The 19,085-nt window shown below is 39.9% G+C and overlaps 2 protein-coding genes across 3 annotated transcripts; both read right to left on the bottom strand.

Moving 5' to 3' along the window:
- Positions 1 to 1,547: 1,547 nt before the first annotated feature.
- LOC129361664 (zinc finger protein 436-like) lies at positions 1,548 to 3,650 on the bottom strand. Its single transcript, XM_055032660.1, has 2 exons — positions 3,071 to 3,650; positions 1,548 to 2,868 (listed from the first exon to the last, which is right to left on the bottom strand). Exons 1-2 carry the CDS (start codon positions 3,341 to 3,343, stop codon positions 1,759 to 1,761), a joined length of 1,383 nt encoding a protein of 460 aa, XP_054888635.1. The 5' UTR covers positions 3,344 to 3,650; the 3' UTR covers positions 1,548 to 1,758.
- Positions 3,651 to 7,221: 3,571 nt separating this feature from the next.
- LOC129361657 (angiomotin-like 2a) lies at positions 7,222 to 15,280 on the bottom strand. Of its 2 annotated transcripts, none has more exons than XM_055032650.1 (11): positions 15,134 to 15,280; positions 13,927 to 14,717; positions 13,252 to 13,420; positions 11,839 to 11,983; positions 11,661 to 11,750; positions 9,849 to 10,144; positions 9,586 to 9,761; positions 9,378 to 9,431; positions 9,084 to 9,277; positions 8,875 to 9,006; positions 7,222 to 8,521 (listed from the first exon to the last, which is right to left on the bottom strand). In XM_055032650.1, the coding sequence occupies exons 2-11, from the start codon at positions 14,628 to 14,630 to the stop codon at positions 8,436 to 8,438; spliced, it is 2,046 nt and encodes a 681-aa protein (XP_054888625.1). In that variant the 5' UTR covers positions 14,631 to 14,717; positions 15,134 to 15,280; the 3' UTR covers positions 7,222 to 8,435. The 2 variants fall into 2 exon arrangements, with proteins under 2 accessions (XP_054888625.1, XP_054888624.1); XM_055032649.1 differs by having other exon boundaries at positions 9,378 to 9,479.
- Between the last annotated feature and the right edge of the window lie 3,805 nt (positions 15,281 to 19,085).

A 19,085-nucleotide genomic window follows, 5' to 3' on the forward strand; every position in this document is an offset into this window, starting at 1 on the left:
TTGCCTCTTTTTATGTGAAGTTCATTGTTACGGGAACCCTCCTTTTGCACAATTGTTTTATGACTAAAGATGACTTGCAAAAGGAATGTTTATATCACTTAAATTCCACATTTTTTGGTCTTTTCTCTTTTTTAAATCCTAAATAAGCCCGCTATCTGCAAAGTTTTCAGTACAAATCTGTTCATTTTGATATCAAATTCCCCAGTAGCTCTTGGTGATTCCCAGTAAGACACAAAGCATGTGGTGGGCTTAAAGATTTGCCCTTTTAAAATTTATTTTATAATTACTATTGGAACGGAGATTGCATTAACAATGAGCTAATTCATCGGGTTTCTTTTTCGATTAACCATGTCTAAATGGGCGGAGTGTCACTGCTGGGTCGATATGATTTGTGGCCAGGCGTGCACCGGTCAGAAGAAGTAAATCAACAGCAGATTCACTTTCATTTGAACTGCTTATCAGTCATATTATTTTATTTTTAAAGTGCAGTAAAATGCAATCAACAAACTTTCTGTCGCCACTACATTATTATTTGCCTGTAAGAATCTACATAGTGGCTATTACTAAAACATCCTCCAGGAAAACTAGACATATACAGAATTATATGACTGAAAGGAATGTTTTCTTCCTGTAACATGTCAGAAATTAATAAGTCACAATGGCTTCTTATTGTGCTCTAAGATAAATGTTTTGAACTTCTCAGTTATTTTGGCTTATAGTAAAAAAAAGATATGCTAAAATCAAATAGAAACTCTTAAGATACTATTTCAATTATCCACTGAATTACAGAAATACTGCTTTGAACCAGTTTGTTGTTGACAATCTTTACTAACACCTATGTGAAAAATTAAAATAAATATTTCCTTAATAATCTGAAAACTAAAAATAAATATGCAGGTTGTCAAGAAGCCGAAGGTAATTCTGAATGACCTGGAACTCATAGCGAATACTGATTGTGTTATATTTTATGACAGTACTCTACATTTATTCCATATTTCTGGACTAAGGATTAGAGATTTTAATCCAAATGGTAAAACTCTCCCAACATCTTTTGGGAGTATCTGGTATGGCTTGATGGCAAACCACACAAAATTTTAGGGCACAACTTGAAACAATATAGTTGGCACAAAAGAAACCTAAATATCACTGAAAGAACATCACACATCCAATAAAATACGGTGGTGGAAGCATCATGCTCTGGGATTACCTTGCTTTAGACAGAACTTGGTCTTAGTTAAAATTTGTATGTTTTATTCAAATAAACAATAATGATATTTGCTCTCCTGAATTTTTCATGAATGAAACTATTGAATATTTTTCTAAACCTCCCTGCTGCAATAATTTTAAATGTGCTTCACGGTAGCTACCTACAGATAGACAACTTTTTTATTTTTTTAATTTGACTACATGGCCCTTAACTATCATAACACAGAATACTATGAAGGTGTCATGTATTTAAAATTTGCTACTGAAAACTTAAGAATTTAATAATAACCTTGATTAATATGCTGTCAACCACAATTTGCATAAATGTTTATTACGTATTTTACAGTTTGAACATTTAAATCACTACATAAGTCAATAAAGAAGTACTTTGAAATAAAAAAATTATTTACATTTAAAGGCAATACTAGGGCAGTTTTGTCCATTTATATAAAATAAAAATAAACGTTCTAAGAACATGTTGCAAATTTTCAGTGTCAATATTTCAGCTTTGAAGGATTGGAGCCAGGCACCTTGTTCTCTTCATATAGATTTTTATTTCTGGCTCTTCCCATTTAGCTTTCCAGTTTTTACAACATTTGATTCAAAGTTTTTAGGTCGCCCTATTGGTCTACCTGTGCCCCTTCTTCTACTTTTAGGTCTGTAAAACCCTTCCATTCGAGTCTCATCATCGGTAATCTGTGCATCAGAATCTGTGTCCTGTTCCTCTTCATCACTGTCAAGATCCTGGCTTATACGTTTCCTGAACATGTCAGATTTAGAACTGTTAGCGTCTCTTTTCTGGTTGATTTTTGTATCGGTCTGTGCTTCTGGTCCAGAATGTACAGGGTGATAACGTTGGATGTGGTTCTTTAAGCTCACGTTGTGATTAAAGCACTTGTCACAGCGCTGACACTTGTAAGGCCTCTCCCCAGTGTGCAGGCGCATGTGAGACTTCAAATGGCTTGACTGGTTGAAGCCACGCTGGCAAACTGAACACTTGTACGGTTTTGCGCCAGTATGGATCAATAAATGTCTCTGAATGGAAAGAGCGCGGAAGAACTCAACCCCACAGAAGCGACATTTCAACTCTATTGTCCCTCTGTGATTTTCCAGGTGGATTCTGCGCTCCTTGTTTGTGGCAAAAGTTTCCAAACAGTCTGGACATTTGTACGGTTTCCCTTGGGTTATATGGATCTGCTCATGTGCAAATTTGTCTGCCTTCAACTTAAATGTAACATTGCAGAATTTGCAATTAAACTCATAGTCCTCATTATGAATTCTGCTGTGAAAATTCAAAGCCACCTCATTGACACATCTTTTCCCACAAATGTAACAGGAATAAGGCTTGACTTTGTGCTCACAGGTGTGAGGTTTTCGTCTATCAAAGAACCTTCCACAGTCGGTGCAGAGTTGGCTGTGTATGGGGGTGAGTGAAAGATAGTCGCAGTAGTCAATATGCTCTACAGAATCGTTGCTTTGTTTCGCAGGAAATAATTTCACGGGGAAAACACCCCGCGCTGGCTTCCAGTCCTCATCCGAATCCATTTCACCCGAATCACTCGATTCCACAGATCCATCTTTAGGGTCACTCTCCTCATCAAGAACAGCATCAATCTGGGGAACCTCTGAGACGATGCTGGAGGTTGCATCTTCTGTTGGAGCCTGTGGCAAGAGGCATAGTTGGTTTATTATATATTAAGCATAACAGGAAAAGGAGGGAAAATAACTTCAAATGTAAATAATTTATTTTTGATAGAATGAAGGCCCTTTGGAATAATTTTTAATAACAACCAAGCAATTACATCTGTCCAGTGATCACAAGTAATTTCCACCTCATTTTCAGCTGAGGGGGAAAAACACTCACCTCCCACTCAGAGCTCTCCTCAGCTCCCATATTCAAACACAATGAGGGAACAGCGCTAGGCTTCAGCTGGACTCTGTCATCCACAGTGACAAGACAGTCGTCTGGAAAGTGTTCGCTACAAACAGAGATATCAGTCCACGACGACTCCTTAAAGCACTGCTTGTTGACTTCAGCTATAAACATGACCCATTCCAGTCTCTCCTCCGGATCTTCCGGTAATTTAAATAGCTGCGCACTGCGACGCGACGAATTACATCCAGCAACTGAGCACATCCCGGGGGAACGTTTCGTTTTCGCTGACTCGTAAGCGACCTCTCGAGAAATGTTTCAAATAAGCAACGTTAAAGTAGGAAGCGGCATTTTTTCTAGCAGCTGCATTGAGCTAAATTAGCTAGCGGTATCTGTTTCGGTTGACAGTCGGATGGGCGGAGTTTCGTCGGAGGGTACGAATGGTTTATTGTCAAGCGTACACCGGTAATAAGTTCATAGCACATCGGAACGCTGGTACGTTCAATTCTAAGTGAATGAACAGTAAAGACCCAATAACAACTTATTATTATTATTATTATTATTATTATTATTTTTTTTTTTTTATTATTTTTTTTTTTTAGTATTAGTATTATTATTAATATTATGTAATCATTAATATTAATTTCAGACAGTGCCACAAGATGGCGCCAATTACCTTTAAGTTCTCTGTTCCGTTTTTCAAGTTCTGTTCCATCCAAGATATATTTTTACGGAGATGTTGGTTTATTGTATTACTTTATGGAATTAAATGATGTACTACTATGATTGAACAATATTTGTACACTAAACTTTAAGAGTAAGAAATTTAACAAAAAGATGAGAGTAAACTAAAACAAGTGATCTGTAAGTGCAAATAATCAATGAAACTGCATTTTGTAATTCCTGAAAAATAAAAGCAATAACAGGCATATTAAAAATCCTGATATGCACCGGAAACCATTAGGCCATAAAGTGTTGTGTGCTGTGAAAAAGTATTTAATCTCTTTCAAATTTTAAAAGCAATTTTGAAAGTACACTAAAATAATAATAATAATAAAGTAAATTTTCCCACAAATATGTAAAAGAAGAATTATTGGTTGTTATCATACATGATTAATAACAGTTTTTGCAAAAAGAGGTGGTAATAATACCAGTGTTTAGGTTTAGTGGATAAATATTTTTTTCACACAAGGCTAGAAATGTTTTTCCCATAATAAAGAGGATATAATTAAAATAGTTGCTGTAATTTGTGCAGTTTATCATTGTCAAATATACAAATTTCAGTATTCTAAGCATGTAAAGGGTTTAGTGCCAAGTATTAAAGAGGTTGTGATATGAATGGCCTGAATTGCCAAACAAGGAATTTTGGGGTTAAAATTAATAGTTTTTTTAACCATGCATTTTCTACACATTGTTCTTGTGTGTGGTGAAATGAAGGGTCAATATAATAGGACATTTTAAAGCATGAAATGCTCAAAGGTTTCCTGGTTCATATCTGTATTTACTCTGGACAACAGAAAACACAGTAGACCAACACCAGCAGATGACATGGCACCCCGAATCAAACTTTTCACCGGACTTCAAGGTCCCACAGTCCACTCTTTCTGCAGACTTTGGTATCTTAATTTCCTAATTAAATTCAAACTTGAAACACAAAATGTAATATTTGAAGCCCATCTGTAAGTTTGTTTTTTTTTTTGAGCAATTTCACATCTGTGACTGTACACTGGTGAAAAAGTATCATCCATAAAGTCACAGATGAATAAATTTGAAGAAACAACTTGACTGGCTGACAGGCTCCTGATCTGAAGCAAGTAGAATACCTTTGGGGTCAAATAGAGTAGAGACTGTTAACCAGGTACACTCATCCAACATCAGTGTTTGACCTCATGTGCTACTTAAGGGTCAAGAAAGTCCATAAACTCTCTCTTAAACCGTGTAGAGAATTTTATCAAAAACAGACGTTAGAACACCATTTGGTGGAGGTGTTACTCATGCTCAAATTAGTGTGACGGCAGATGAAAATATCTCAGTCTAGTTTTAATGCTAAACTTTTCAAAGTGAAGACTAAAATGAAATCTATAATATAAAATGTGTTGATGTATAGAAAAAGTATTGACCTAAGAAGGTTAAAATGTACTCCTTCATCTAAGTCTGTGTTGCTTTAAACTTAAACTTAACCTTTAAACTTTACCCTTTTCACATTTTGTCTTTCAAGCATTTTGCGTGTCTGCAACCTAAATACTTAAAATTCTTCTTTGCAGGAGTTTCATTCCCAGGGGAGAGAAGCTTTCTAAAATATGTCAGAAATGATGACCCAATGTCTAACCTTTGAAAAGTCCTTTATATCTCATACCCCACACATTTGTATCTAAAGTTTAGGACAATAGATTGAGGAAAAAGCCATATCCCACTACAATGTGTCTTACAAAAGATGATTAGGAATGCTGGTGAAGAAAGAAAAACTAAACAAGTCTGGACTAGGGGAGTGAGGATGTGAGTTGTTGAGATATTTTAGATGTTTTCAACTGTGAAGTTCGTGTGGGAAAACACAGAGAACGAACTGGTGGTATGTTAAGCCATTAATCATAGAGTGAACGTCTATCTGGCTAAGTGACTGACAACAATGTGAAGACTTGCCAACATTCCTTTGCGAATTCGAAAGGCAGCTGACATGTTTCGACTGTGCGTTTTGCTCTTTTTCCCAGAATTGGTATGATGCAGGAAGATGGAGTGTAAATGTTGATCAGGAGGAGGTGAGAGATTCCTTTATAAAACCAAGAAATGTGATTTTTTTTTTCTGCAGTTTTTTTGACCAATATGCTCTTATTTCTTTGGCTCTGTACCCTGGGAATTTCATATCGGGCTGAAATCAGCATGAGTTATATGGGTTTGTTGATAAACCACACAAATTATGTTGCACTGCTTAGTTTAGTGTCCTTTGTTGGCATTTGCATTGCAACAACATACCAACAATAACTTTAAATCCTCAAAGAATTGTAATTTTTCACCTATCATAAAACCCTGAGCATGAATGTAGAGACTGAAAATATCCCTGTCACTTTCAAACAGAACGTTTTTCAGCATCTTTGTGAAAGGACGCTGAAGTTGTGAATGTGTTTTGGTTTTGTTTGCTCAAGTGCCGTATGTTTGAGGCAACAAAAAGGGTTGAGAAAACGGATATGTCCCTGTACAGATTTATTCTGTTCTGGCTTTTTTGTTACACTTAAAATGAAAAACATTGTCAGAGTTATAGACTTAAAGCAACATACTGTGCCAAACTCCTTTAGAGTTAAATCATTCCAAGACTGGATTAACACTCATTTGATCTTGGACCCAAATTAGGTTGCTTTACCCAACACCTTCTTATTGCCAGGTATGTATGCAGCCTTTCATCTTTTATATACAAATGATTGTGAGTGCTTTTAGAGCATGAACATACATCTTCAGTTAAGACTCATTACATCATATGCTGAAAACTTTTGTGTTGTTTAAAAAAAAATGCATTACAGCTTTATTACGTGCACTTACGGCATCAGTATATCGATTGTCCACATCTCAGTCATTCCCATATTCAAGTTGCTCTTTGAAGCCTCAGGGTCTCTGCTGCTGCAAACTGGTTCCACTCTAAATCTGAGACATCTATTGGATACAATGGATACTGATAACAGAGCTCTCTATCCTCCCTTCATTACATCCTGTTGCACGTCCAGTAATGCTTCATATTGGCCTCAGGATGGAGGGGTGGCTGTATTAGAGGCAATAAAAGCGTTCGGGAATGTAACATGTTAGCAAAGGTACATGAGGAATTTCAAACAGCATTAGAAGCTAATCTGGCAAACCTGTTCTTGTCTCGTATAGGGTTACGTGTCCTCGTGAGAATGTGATCTATGTCGAGCCTGCTCTTCATGGCAAGAAGAGAACAAGAGAACAGGCCACCCGAGAAAGTTGAACCCGAAAGAATGCGGCTGTGGTATTCATTAATGAAGAGAGCTCTTTGCAGTGGGGGAACAAGAGGGCAGGAATGAGAGGATAGTTGACAATGACACAGGAGTGGCAGAAAAAACACTCTTCAGGAGAAAATTATGATTTATTAGCATCTCAGTAAAAACTGGCTACTGCGTGAAATAAAATGCAATAAGTCAGTTAATGTTTATGGGAACATTTATTGTTTTATGAAATGTTGCATGAATTCAACAGTTGATTTCACAAAAAAAAATGCCTGTTTTTGAACTCAACTTATGATTGGTTGTTAACAGCTTGACAAGGCCATGATTGTCAGCATATAACTTACAAAATAACTCTTTGGTATCCTGCTCAGAGCACTACTGTATCTAAAATAATACAAACATCTGTTATAAAATATATCATAAAATTAATTAACCTGTTAGTTTGCAACTCACAGTAAACAAAACGCTAACCATTTATACCCCTCAGTGGTAATCAAACCAGCAGAATCACCACATCAGGGCTCACACTCACTACTATCACACATGCAAACATACTTTTGAGAGGATGGGGTAAAAAAAAAAAAAATTAAAATAATAATAATAATAAAATTACACAACAACATCCCAAAACTACACTTCTTCAACACCAGGTCTCTGTCAGTTTAAATAATTATAATAAAAACACTCTATATATTATGGACCTCATTGTTCACATATCTCCAAACCTTTGCAGAACCAGCAACTCAGGGTGGAGAAACATGAGCAGTGGGATTTTCAGATCATGTGTCATCAGTTTAAATTAATGAGATCGGGGCAGACCTCCAAAAAGATCATCAGTGTGGTGGGAAAGCACTTATTCAAAATTAAACCCACAAAAGAAAAAGAAGAGAAGAAACACAGGTCAGAAAGTTAACCCCTTGCTGAATATGCAACAAAAACAATTGAAATTATTAATATTTAGGGATTGTGGAAACCATATAAGGTCAGACTATAGCTCATTAACTTAGTGGGGGGGGGAAGATAATAATAATAAAATTAAGAATATTAATCAAGGGGATAAGCAGCATTTTTAAATTCATAGATAGAAATATTTATATAAATAGCATGGCATATTCTCTATGAGAATATATCGCCATATTACAATCCACAATACTGTCCAAGTACCTCAGAGGATTCATCTTTTCTCAGCATGCCGGGCAGACCGCCTGCAGGTGTTCAGAGCCCAGCTCTGCTGCCAACATGTGGGGGAAAAAAAACTGTCCGTTTCTCAAACGTTGCCTCTTTTGACTCCCCAACTTTCATGCATTCACATATTTGCCTCATTCTCTTTTCTTCTTGCAGTCTTCACAGATACCCCAAAGTTTTTTTTCTTTGTCCTTTAATTCAGAATCCGTATTCACAGTGGCTTAAATGAAAATTTCCACTGCCTCTGACTCTAGATCATCCAGGCCTCTGAAGGGATTTGACAGCATCTTCTTCGGTGCTGCCTTTTCTGGAGGATAGGGGGGAAAAAAGGAAGAGAATTATTACATATATATTTGAAGGTGAAAAGGCTGGAAAATGTTTTGCACTGACTGAAAAGGTTAGAGAAAATTCTCCACAGTCACAGAAAACAGTCTGGCGAATGTGCTCAGTCAACAGATTCAAATTACTTCCCAACCATGCACATTCCACAGATCACAAATTATAAAGCGTGACCTGCACTGATCCAATGTGACCAGCTGGTCAATCCTCACCATGGTTAATCAATGTAAGGGAGGACATAAATTACTGTGGATTTTCATTTCTTAGCTTTATAATCTGTGATGTTGGAGCTTCAAGCTGCGATTCTGATTGGCTACTTACCATTGCTTAGCTTAGTTGTGCTGGTTTCCTCTGTAGGTTTAGCTTCCTCTGGCTGCTTTTTGAGCATTGACGGTTCAGACTGGGCAGAGAACTGACGGACTGGCAAAGTCTCATCGTCTGACAGATTTTTGCCTAAAGATCCCATCACGGAAAATGTCAGCATCTTTCAAACATTCGGTAATTTGTAAAAGGCTCATAATGATTCTGACCTTTAATCTTTCCACTGCAAGCCGTGCTGATGGAGGGAGTGGAGGAAGCCGGTCGGAGTGGAGCTCCCACCGTGTTTGCGAGGTTTGTTCTAGGACTCTGCTCATCCTTCTGACTTTGATCCTGATGCAGCCGCTGGTTGAGAATCTTTATCACAGCATCTTTTTCCAGTATCTGAGCATAAAGGGCTCGAATTCTGAAGTGACAAAGGGATAAAATAACATAGGTTAATAAAAAAACACAAAAAACACAGAAAGCAAAAAGATAATTTTCATCCTTGTTTTCTGATTGTTTACCTGTTTTCCATTTCCTGATTCCTGTGATCGGGAAGTGGCAGATCCTCGTTAAAGCTGTTGTTAGAGGAGTGGCAGGGTGAGTGGTTAATGATGGTGGTATCTCTAAAAAAACGAATAAATAAATGAATATAAAATAATTTTTTGCTTAGTTCCAGACTGGGATCAGCTGAAGTTTAGTCTAACTAAACACCAGTAAAAGGTTAAGAACCTCTGAGCTGCAGCAGTGGCAGCCATCTCCATGGCAAACTGCCTCATGGTGCTCTCCTCCAGGTACTTCTGTTCCCAGCGCACCATGTCGGCTTCCAGGGCCAGGATCCGCTCCTCGCGCTCATGGAGGCGTTCTTGGAGCGAATTCACAGTCAGACCCGGCGGCTGAGACTGCCTCTGAAATGAACAGATGGAATATTTTTTGAAACTTGCTGATCAGAAACGTCATGTTCAGTCACTGCTGTGCTTGGCGACGAGGTTTACCTGCTGCGCCCTCAGACTCCTCAGCTCTTGCTCCAACCTCGTCCTGAGCTTCATCTCTAGGCTCTCCCTCTTCTCGCACGTTGACTGCAGCTGAGCCAGCGCGCTCTGGAGCCTCTCCACTTTCTCTACGTACGCCTGCTTCCTCCTCAGCTCATCCTCGAGTTGACGCCCTCGTCCCCGAGCCGCCTCCAGAGCGTCTTCAAGCCGCTTTGTCCTGAGGCTATGCTCCTCCACTGACGATCGCAGGCGCTGCATCTCCCGCTCCATACGCTCCCGCTCAGCATTCTGCTCCTCATCTGAGAAAAAAATTGACAATGGAAAGGTGAGCCTTGACACATAGCATGAGAAAAATTTATTAATTTTCTTTATTTCTACATACAACAAAACTCTAACCATTTTAAGCTATAAACACATCAGCCCATATATGTAAGATGTACTTCTTTCTGTTTAATAAAAAAATCTGTCTACAATTAAGAACCTACACTTTGATGTATATGTTAGAAAATCCTAGGGGTGATTAGAAAGGATCACCCCGAATAGGAACCCTGCAACACGCGTTTTTCTCTTTTTGAATGGGAAGAAAAGTATTATTGGCATCAGCCAAGGTTGGAATCAGCAGGCCAGATGACGAAGAAAAAGCCTGATCGCTGCATTTCTGTAAGAAACAGTTTCCAGAACACACATAATCATTTCCAGAGCTGCAACATGGTGCCCAGTGATCTTCATTTGGTGAAGCAGTTCTGGAATGTTAAAAAGAAAAAGGGAAGAGGAGAAGGAGAAGGGAAGTGGTGGGGGGGAGCTTCCCCATCCCTTTGACCCACATAGCACAAAACATTCCTCATCAAGGCCGTACAAACACCAGCACTCTGCTTGAGTCTAGATTCCCAAACAGACACCATAAATTACACTCCCAACAGGTGGGGGAATGGGGATGCTCATTCCTACCACTTCATTTCCTTTTGAAAAAAGCTGCATGAATTGAATTCCCTGCAATTAAACCCTCTTAGCAAATCAGTCAAGGTTATGCAAGCGAAATTCTTTTGCGCAAAAGCTCCAGAAAGAGGCCCTGTGCTGCAATCTAGTTCAGTCATGCATCGTGTTTCTAAAAGCGGCTCTGGCTAAGGATGTAAAATTTCAGCTAAAGGCCATCTGGTTACTGCCAGCATGTGTCTTTCTCTGGGGGAATAAATTGTACAATCATTGTGAGTTGTGCATCAAAGGTATGAGCACTCTGTCACACTGAGGTACAGAGGAAACCTTAATCCTTTCAAATTAGGACTTTTGGGACACAACCTATGAATGATTTGTAACACACAACAAAAACACCAACTAGATGTCAGCAACGAGCAGCACTAAAGCTGGCGTCTGTGCTTCAAAATAGTGAGTGAAAAGTACAATAACTGAGCATCTGTGGACATGTAAGATATCATTAAAGTTGATTTTAGACCTTGTTTTGGGGAATATTGACCAACAAATTTGATACATTTTAAGACCCTACAAAAACCCTTCCTGAATGGGTTCTGTACCCATTCAGGGTACAGAAATTCTGAATGGGATAATTGTAAATTTAATAAAGATTCCACATATTTCTTTATTTTAATTGCAAAAACACATAAAAAGAGTCATGTCAGAGTTTTATTTGACATTGGAATCACCAAAGAATTACACTACCCACATCGACTTCACTACCCTTAATTGATTGCAGATAATTTTATGATTCATTCAATCTTGAATGAGGATGCACAATATATCAACATTAACGTCAGTATTGGCCGATAGAAAGAAGAACTGAAATCAAAGTAGCAAACTTACTTTGTTCAAGGAGTTTTGCCATGATGTGCTGGTTGTGGTCGGCCACCTCTACTTCTTTTGCAACATGGGTCCTGGCTTTTTCCAGGTTTTCTGTGACGCAGTAACATTTTGAAGTTAGCTCAAACAGCATCTGGTGCCGCATCCTGCCTCTCTGTGTGTGATGTGGGGTGTTTCATACCTCTGAGATCTCTGTTGAAATCCTGCAGCCTCCTGATCTCGGCCACCAGCCTCCTCCTCAGTGTCTGCTCCAGGTTTTCCCTCTTACTGCTGCCCTGCATCAGTGTCTCGTAAGCCTCGGAAATGCGCTGAATCTCCTGCTCCAGCTGAAAAAGGAGAGGGGAAAAAAAAGAAAGGAGGCATTTTTGGTTAGCCCAGCTTACAAAAATGTAAGCTCCAGAGGATCTGGAATGTTAATTCATGTTTTTCAATGCTTTACAGAACAATGTTGAGGCGGTCAGGTAGCAGTGCACTTTAAGTAGGAACTAGGTATATTTTTAAATCAAGTTTTAAGGAAGCTGCGCATGTGTGTGTGCGCGCGTGTGTGGTGTAATTCTGAGAAGGAAATCAAGCCTGCACCACTCCCTCTTACACTGATTTATATCTACATTCCTGAGCGCTGATAGCTGCAATTCCAGGTGTGAGTGTGTGTGTGCACACATGCATGCACAGGAGCATGCAAGGTAATACGCATAAAGAAAGACTGACACATGGTTTTGGGAAAGCTGCCAGCAGGAACGGTGTACATGCCTGAGCCTGGGCTGTGGAAACAGCAAAGAGACACCTACCATTACAGCAGTCACTCAGGCATGTTTACTCAGGGCTGCGGCCCGACGGGGAAAACTTTCCAGCCCTGGCAATTATCATTCTTTAGGGCTGAGGCACGGCGAAAGCCATGTGACATCACTCTAGCAGAGAGTGGGCTGATTTTTACAAAGATTTGGCCGAGGCGTCGAGTGTCGCCAAGGTTGTTTCAAGCAAGCCGAACAAGGATATTAAAGGTTTGGTGAGATCATAAAAACAGAGGGAAAAGAGCCTTTTAAAAGCCAGGGCATGGGAAAAAATGCAATTGGATGAGAAGAGAAACAGCCGATTCTGTTTTACTACTGTTTTTTTTTTCAAACCCTAGCCTACCACTCCAGCCTATTACCCAGCTAAGTGACTGTGGTGTGACGTGGTCAATATTATCCTGGAAATCTATGGCTTGCCTGAAAATAAAGCAGACTCGCACATGGGCCTCCAGCGTGTCAACTACACAATGAAAGAAGTGTGCAAACACAGGACCCGGCTGTGACCTATGTTTGTGGCCCTGCATTAAGAAACGGTAGCAGCTGCTGATCTCATATGTTTGTCCAAAGGAGGGGGTGTGCGCCGGCCGCTGCAGTTCTCCAAATATCTTGGATATCAGGGAAGCAACTGACCACTGGAGTTCTGTTTCAAAAACAGGTGGTTGGGAGCTGCGTGCCTCTTTAATGAGGGATTTTCTTTAAACTGAGATGTCATTTTTATTTTATTTTAGTATTCTTCTCTACATAGAAGAAATTCTTCTCTTTCAACTCTGAGACATTTCTGAGGAGAATTGTCAGCTTCTTACCTTTTGAATGCGGCCAGTTTTCTCCCTGTGAGCTTCCAGCTCTTGTCTGAGTCTCTCATTTTCCATCAGTAAGAGCTCCACCTGGTTAGGTTCCTCCAAGCCAGCAGGTGGCAGGCTGTTGAATGTGTTGTAGCTGGGTACTTCTCCTGGCTGTTCAGACTGGACATATCTATGTAAAAAAAAATTGTTTTGTGATCAGATGGGTCTAGTTGCCTTCCTGTGGTCTGATTTAATTAGCAGCAAAGAAATACAAGACTTGAGAAAAAGAAGATCCTTAGTTTAAATGAAAGACAAATTAAAAACCATGTTATTATTATTAATCAGCCAACAGAAAGGCTGGTTGTTGGGAATGTAAGACTCTAAATGTGGGACATAGTGTTAGTCAGAATACCAGAGACTACTTAAGTATCTGTGATTATGCTGCTGCTGTATTCCAAACATTACAAACATCTAGAGGGCAGGACTTGCTCCTCTGAAAGTATTTCAAAATCTAATTCCGTATGCAGGCTGCAGTGTGAGTCATATTCATAAGTATGTGTTTACGCATGTGAAACAAAGGCAAGTACTGGGCGGGTTAAGAAATAATACCGATGATGTGATGCAATGCTACAGTAGTCTCTAAAACACATAAAAAACACAAATGTAGTGATGCAAAACAAGGTACTTCTTCTCTACCTTTGGGGATGAGCTTGCACTTGATCCTGGACCTGGTGAGGGATAAAACCTTGACCTTTGATGGGGTTGCTGTATTGTGGGGGTGGGCTGCGTTTGTCTGTGTTTTGCCCCATCCTCTGAAGGCACTGTGGGACGTAGTAGGGGAGCTCCGGGTAGCTGTGGGAGTTGATTTTGATGGTCGCAGCTTTAGCTTCTGCATCTCGTCTCTCCAGAGACATCTGCATGAGATGCTCGCTGAGTGAACGCACGTGGCTGCATTTTGGCTCCAGCAGATCTGCTTCTTCATGGAAGGTCCCATCATGCAACACAAGCTGCCCCTCGTGGAGCCGCCTGTCGGCCCAGTGAGAGGACAGGTACTGGGAATGTGCTTTGGCCTGCTCATAGGTTGGCAGTTTTTCCCCGTGCAGCTGAAAGTCGCTCTCTGAGTGATGGTAGTCCCCTTGATGCTCCTGGCCCTGCGGCTCTTGCCTCGCTGAGAGGTGGGGAAGCAGCGGGTCCTCCTGACTGAGGCTTTCGAGAGAAGATCTGGGGGTCCTGCTCATTTCGCCCCCACTGCTGGGTCCACTGTTGCTCCCACTGCCTCCACGCAGGGCCTGCTGCTGGATGGCCAGTAAGGTGCGGGCGTCCATGGGGTTTCCATAGCGGAGCTGCTCCTGGATGAGCCGGTGTAGGACCGTGCCAGACGGCTCCTCGATGGACGACATGGTACAGTGTAAAACAAGGTTCTCTCCAAAAGCTTCAGCACAGCTGCTTTGAGTCGAAAGTGGAAATGTTTACAATCAGCTGTGAACCTGAGAGGGGAAACAAATAGATGATTAAAGAACTATCCATGAGAGAAACAGTAATAACAAAGCAGCCATACATTTATGCAAAAGAATGGATGGAAACTGTGGAGCCACAAGAAAGCCTTCAAACAGCGACAATTGTGCGATGTGGTGAGGGTTTTTTTTATAGCAGGCACAAACTTCATGCGCCAAAAATTCCTTTCTCACGGGGGAGCAAAAGCGGACAAAACCGCCTTTTAAAATAGTTCCGCCTCAGAGCTCCAATATCAAACTTAAAACAAGAATAAATACACGTCAATATTCAAACACGTTTCTTCCGTCTCAAACGTCTCAACTCGAAGCAACGATGGAGCGTCTTCATCAACGTCCCGATGCGAAAAAACAAACAAACAAACAAAAAGTAAAACAGAAGCTTCTCTTACCAGCTCACGCCTTCATGAGAACGAAACCCTCTGCTCGAAGTGAATTAAACTCCAAAGTATTTCCCGTATTTCCGCTGGGTTTTCAGTCGAGCTGAATGCGCCTCATGTTGCCGCGCTCCTCTCTCGCTGTGAAATGATTATGGAGAGAGCAGGCGGCGATAATAAGTAACCGAGGAGGGACTGAGGTCGGAATGCCAGGAATGTACAACGCGAGGTCCCTCCGGGATCAAAAGCGTAACAAAAAAAAAAAAAAAAGCTTGCGCGCACACATACGCGCGCGCGGGAGGAGGAGGAGGAGGAGAGCAGCGCGCGCGGCGCTTTATTCGGCCAGCTAGGAATTAAAAAGGCAACAGGGAGAATGTAAAAAAAAAAAGTAAGAAAACACGTTTACATCAAGAGGAAGACAGCATTGTTGTATTTTACGGAACTGATTCCCTCAAAATAAACATTTTGGCAGCAGACTCCACTAAATACGGAGCCATCCAGGGGAAATGGAAATTGTTATTTTCTCCCTTTCAATCATGTACTGATCAGTTCATAATTGAATACTGTAAACTTTTCTTACATGGGCGCCGTACTTTCTGCTTTAACACAAGTTTATGTAAAGTTTTTCAGTGAATTTTAATAGGAAATATCTGAAGTTTTGTATCCTTTTCTTTAGTTAATGCACCACAAACCTGTGACATGAACATAAACTTTTCGTAAGTAGGAAAGAAGTAAAAATACATCCAAACTATTTGGACCATTTCTGCGTTATTATCGCGGGGTAATAAATCATCTGAGAGTTTTGACTGTGTCTCCGTAGTCTGAATGGTTTAAAGGGTCGTTCTCGTGTGAAGTTCCATCTCAACCTTAACATGCAGTTATCAGATGGTAAATCTAGCCTTTTCATAATATGCATGATATGTCTATTGTCTGGTTTGTTAACAGTCTTTGCCTTACATTAGTTCTACCAAAACTATTTGGCTGTGTGCCCAGTAAGAATGACATCTGCAATTGTTCATCCATAAAAAATGCAGAATACCAAAGCTCCTACCAGGAACGTTCCTGGAAATGTATCTTAAAAATGACTAGCTGTTGAAATGCCACATTATGTTTTGGGCCTTTTCAGCTTTATCAGCAGGCTTCAATAGAGGGACTCATACTGGTTTCTTTTTAAACAATGCTATAGGCTGTTAGATGCACCCATTTTTTATTACAACAGCATGTTTTGCAAGTATAATGTTTATATGAAAAGTAGTTTCAGCTGTTACATGTGTTATAGAGGGAATAAAGGAAACAGTGCTGCAGCTTGTCACAGGCCTGAAGGAATCCAGTCTTGTGGCTTTCACCACAGGTCACTCTTGGGTAAGCTGTTGCATCTGTGTTAAGGCTGTTATAGATTGCTTAAGTGTGCGTGTGCTCGCATGTGCGCTTGTGTGTGTGTGCACATGCGTGTGCATCCGTGTGTGTGTGTGGCAGCTGTGTTCTGGAATTTGAGGTCTTTGAAACGCCACCACTACAAGCACATAGGCTCTTTGTGCCACACATAATGAAGAGTAGCAGCAAAAAGGATGCCACGGTTTGATTTTACTCGACAAATATCCCAATCTCAAACCTACAGATCATTTCTCATCACTTAGAAGAAACTACATGTCGAAGTAAGAGAACAGTTACAGAGGGCAAATGGAAGAATTTGAGATTTTCTTTGTGTTTATTTAGGTTTCTGTGTCAGTTGAGTTTGGTGTTGTCCTGTCTACCCTTGATTGATCCCAGCCGTGTCTAGTTCCCTTGATTACCTCCTGTGTATTCATACCCACCTGTTTCTTGTTCTTGGTCAGCTCCTTGTCTAAACTGTCTAATTGTCTTGTGCTCTGCTGTCAGTCTATTACTGTTTACCAGTTGTTACCAGAGATGAGCTCCTAACTTCTGTGCTGCCTGGATTTTTGTCCTTTTTTCATCATTAAACCATTATCACCACTCAACCACCTGGGTCCTCCACTTTATCCTCACCATCTTCACCCCCACTTTATGACAGCAAAACCGCAGCTCACGTTGACACTTGTAAGTTATAGAAACATCCAGTTTTGTGTTCTCAAAGAGATACATTTCTTGCCTGTAGGGAGAAAACAAATCTTCATTTCTGTCAAAGTCAAAATGTTTGACTGGACTAATTATGACATGATAAGACCAAACCAGCACTATGCTAAGGACGTTAAACATGACTGACTTGTGGGCCCTTTACATTTAAGAGGTTTTTGTTACAGCATGCTAACTATCTGTATTTCTGTCTAATAACACAGAGACTTGAATACATACTTTTAGAGCTTAAACAAGATAATGGAAATGCTCTGCTTTATCGTTTCCCAGAAATAACACGGCAACCTCTGCAGCCTTTACAAAGTCTATCTGAAGAAATGGGGACAAAGACGAAAAAGAAAAATCTAATTACTCCAAATTTGAAGGTTTTGCATTGCCTACCTATAAATTTTAAAATTTATTTCAAGATGCATTTAAGGACTTCCAAAGCCATTGTCTTTGTCCATGTATTTATCTTTTCAGCACACCTCCAAGTCTTCTGGTAAAGCTCAAAAACCCAAGATGAGGCCTAGTTTTTATTTTATTTCTTTATTGTATCTTAAGTGATTTAAGATGCAATTTACATCGATTCTTGTCCATTAAATTTAGTACACCAAGTTTGTTTAATTTTTATATGATTTACTTGGGGCTGCATCCACCTTGGATAGGTTTACAAGATTTGTGTGCGATTGACTGGATTGCTTTTTCTAATAACCATGAATGCATTCACTCATTTCTGAGGGCAATTTAGAGCAATAAATTGAGCTAGCAGTAATGTTTATGGGAGCTCTCCAAATAAAGACTGAATAACTGATTGATATCGTAATGTATTAAATGGAGACACAAACACAGTGTTATCACACTATTACATCTCCACTTATTACCTTCAAAACTGCCATCCAAAATTAAAATGTAAACTCCAGTTGACTTGGTAAAGAAAATGGGTGCAATCGAACCACAGCAATCGATTGCTGTATGTAGCAGCTAGCCTCCGGCTGATTATCTTGTTAGGCCTAAAATCTATAAGCCTCCTGAGATAACACTGAACTGCTGATGGTATCCACTATCATACAAATGACTCTTCAGCCCTTCTTGAATAAGTCAAAATTTCTATCATGCCTCAGATGTTTTGTTGTTGAAAAGACTCTTTAAAATTAAAAACCTCCATGGGCAGCTATGCATGGAGGGAGAACAGTTAGCAAAGTGGATGGTGCTCACATATCCCCTTGCTTTAGACTCTAGGGAGTCTAAAGCAACACAGCCAGTCTCCAGCTTTTAAAAAAGCCCATTCATGTCATTTAACACCAACTCCCTACTTCCTCTGTTCACTTTCTGTGTGTATGTTTGGTGATGGGCGACGCCTCTGGTCATTTTGTCCTCCATTGTGGCACACTTCCTGTGAACTACCAAAGGAATGTGAGGCTGATCCTTTGAGAATTATGGATGCTTTCCAACAGTCATTAGAGATCAACATTTGGAATGCTACTCCGCAAAATAAATCCTCAGAGTGTCTGTCTGCCTGTGGGCTCTGAAACCTTGAACCTAACTAAACCTATATTCCATGATTTGAATCGAGTTTGTGGGAAAGAACAAAAGCATTTACAGAAAATATGAGACACCTTTACGTATCAGGTCTGGTGCTAAATACAGTAAATGTCTACGACTATTGAAGCTTCACTACAGAGTTGGCCTGAGTGACAAACAAACTTTGCATCTGCTTAGGGTTCACTGTTGATTTGAAATTACACAGGAAAGGAGAACAAATGAACGTGCTGTAAACATAATAAATAAAAGGCAGAGAAAAAAATATTTGGCCCCTCACAGATTTCTTCTATTTTTCTTTTTTGTTAGACTGAAATTTTTCAGATCACACAAAAACTCAGGCCACCTAATA

The sequence above is a fragment of the Poeciliopsis prolifica genome, unplaced genomic scaffold (genome assembly GCF_027474105.1).
Source record: "Poeciliopsis prolifica strain line A6 unplaced genomic scaffold, Auburn_PproV2 SCAFFOLD008, whole genome shotgun sequence".
Taxonomy (NCBI): domain Eukaryota; kingdom Metazoa; phylum Chordata; class Actinopteri; order Cyprinodontiformes; family Poeciliidae; genus Poeciliopsis; species Poeciliopsis prolifica.

Coding starts and splice junctions, on each gene's coding strand:
- LOC129361664 (XM_055032660.1), bottom strand. CDS start 3,343: ATGTGCTCAGTTGCTGGATGTAATTCGTCGCGTCGCAGTGCGCAGCTA. Junction 2,869..3,070: donor AGGAGAGCTCTGAGTGGGAG/GTGAGTGTTTTT, acceptor CTCTTGCCACAG/GCTCCAACAGAAGATGCAAC.
- LOC129361657 (XM_055032649.1), bottom strand. CDS start 14,630: ATGTCGTCCATCGAGGAGCCGTCTGGCACGGTCCTACACCGGCTCATC. Junction 9,480..9,585: donor GCCACTGCTGCAGCTCAGAG/GTTCTTAACCTT, acceptor TCGTTTTTTTAG/AGATACCACCATCATTAACC. Junction 8,522..8,874: donor CACAACTAAGCTAAGCAATG/GTAAGTAGCCAA, acceptor CCTATCCTCCAG/AAAAGGCAGCACCGAAGAAG.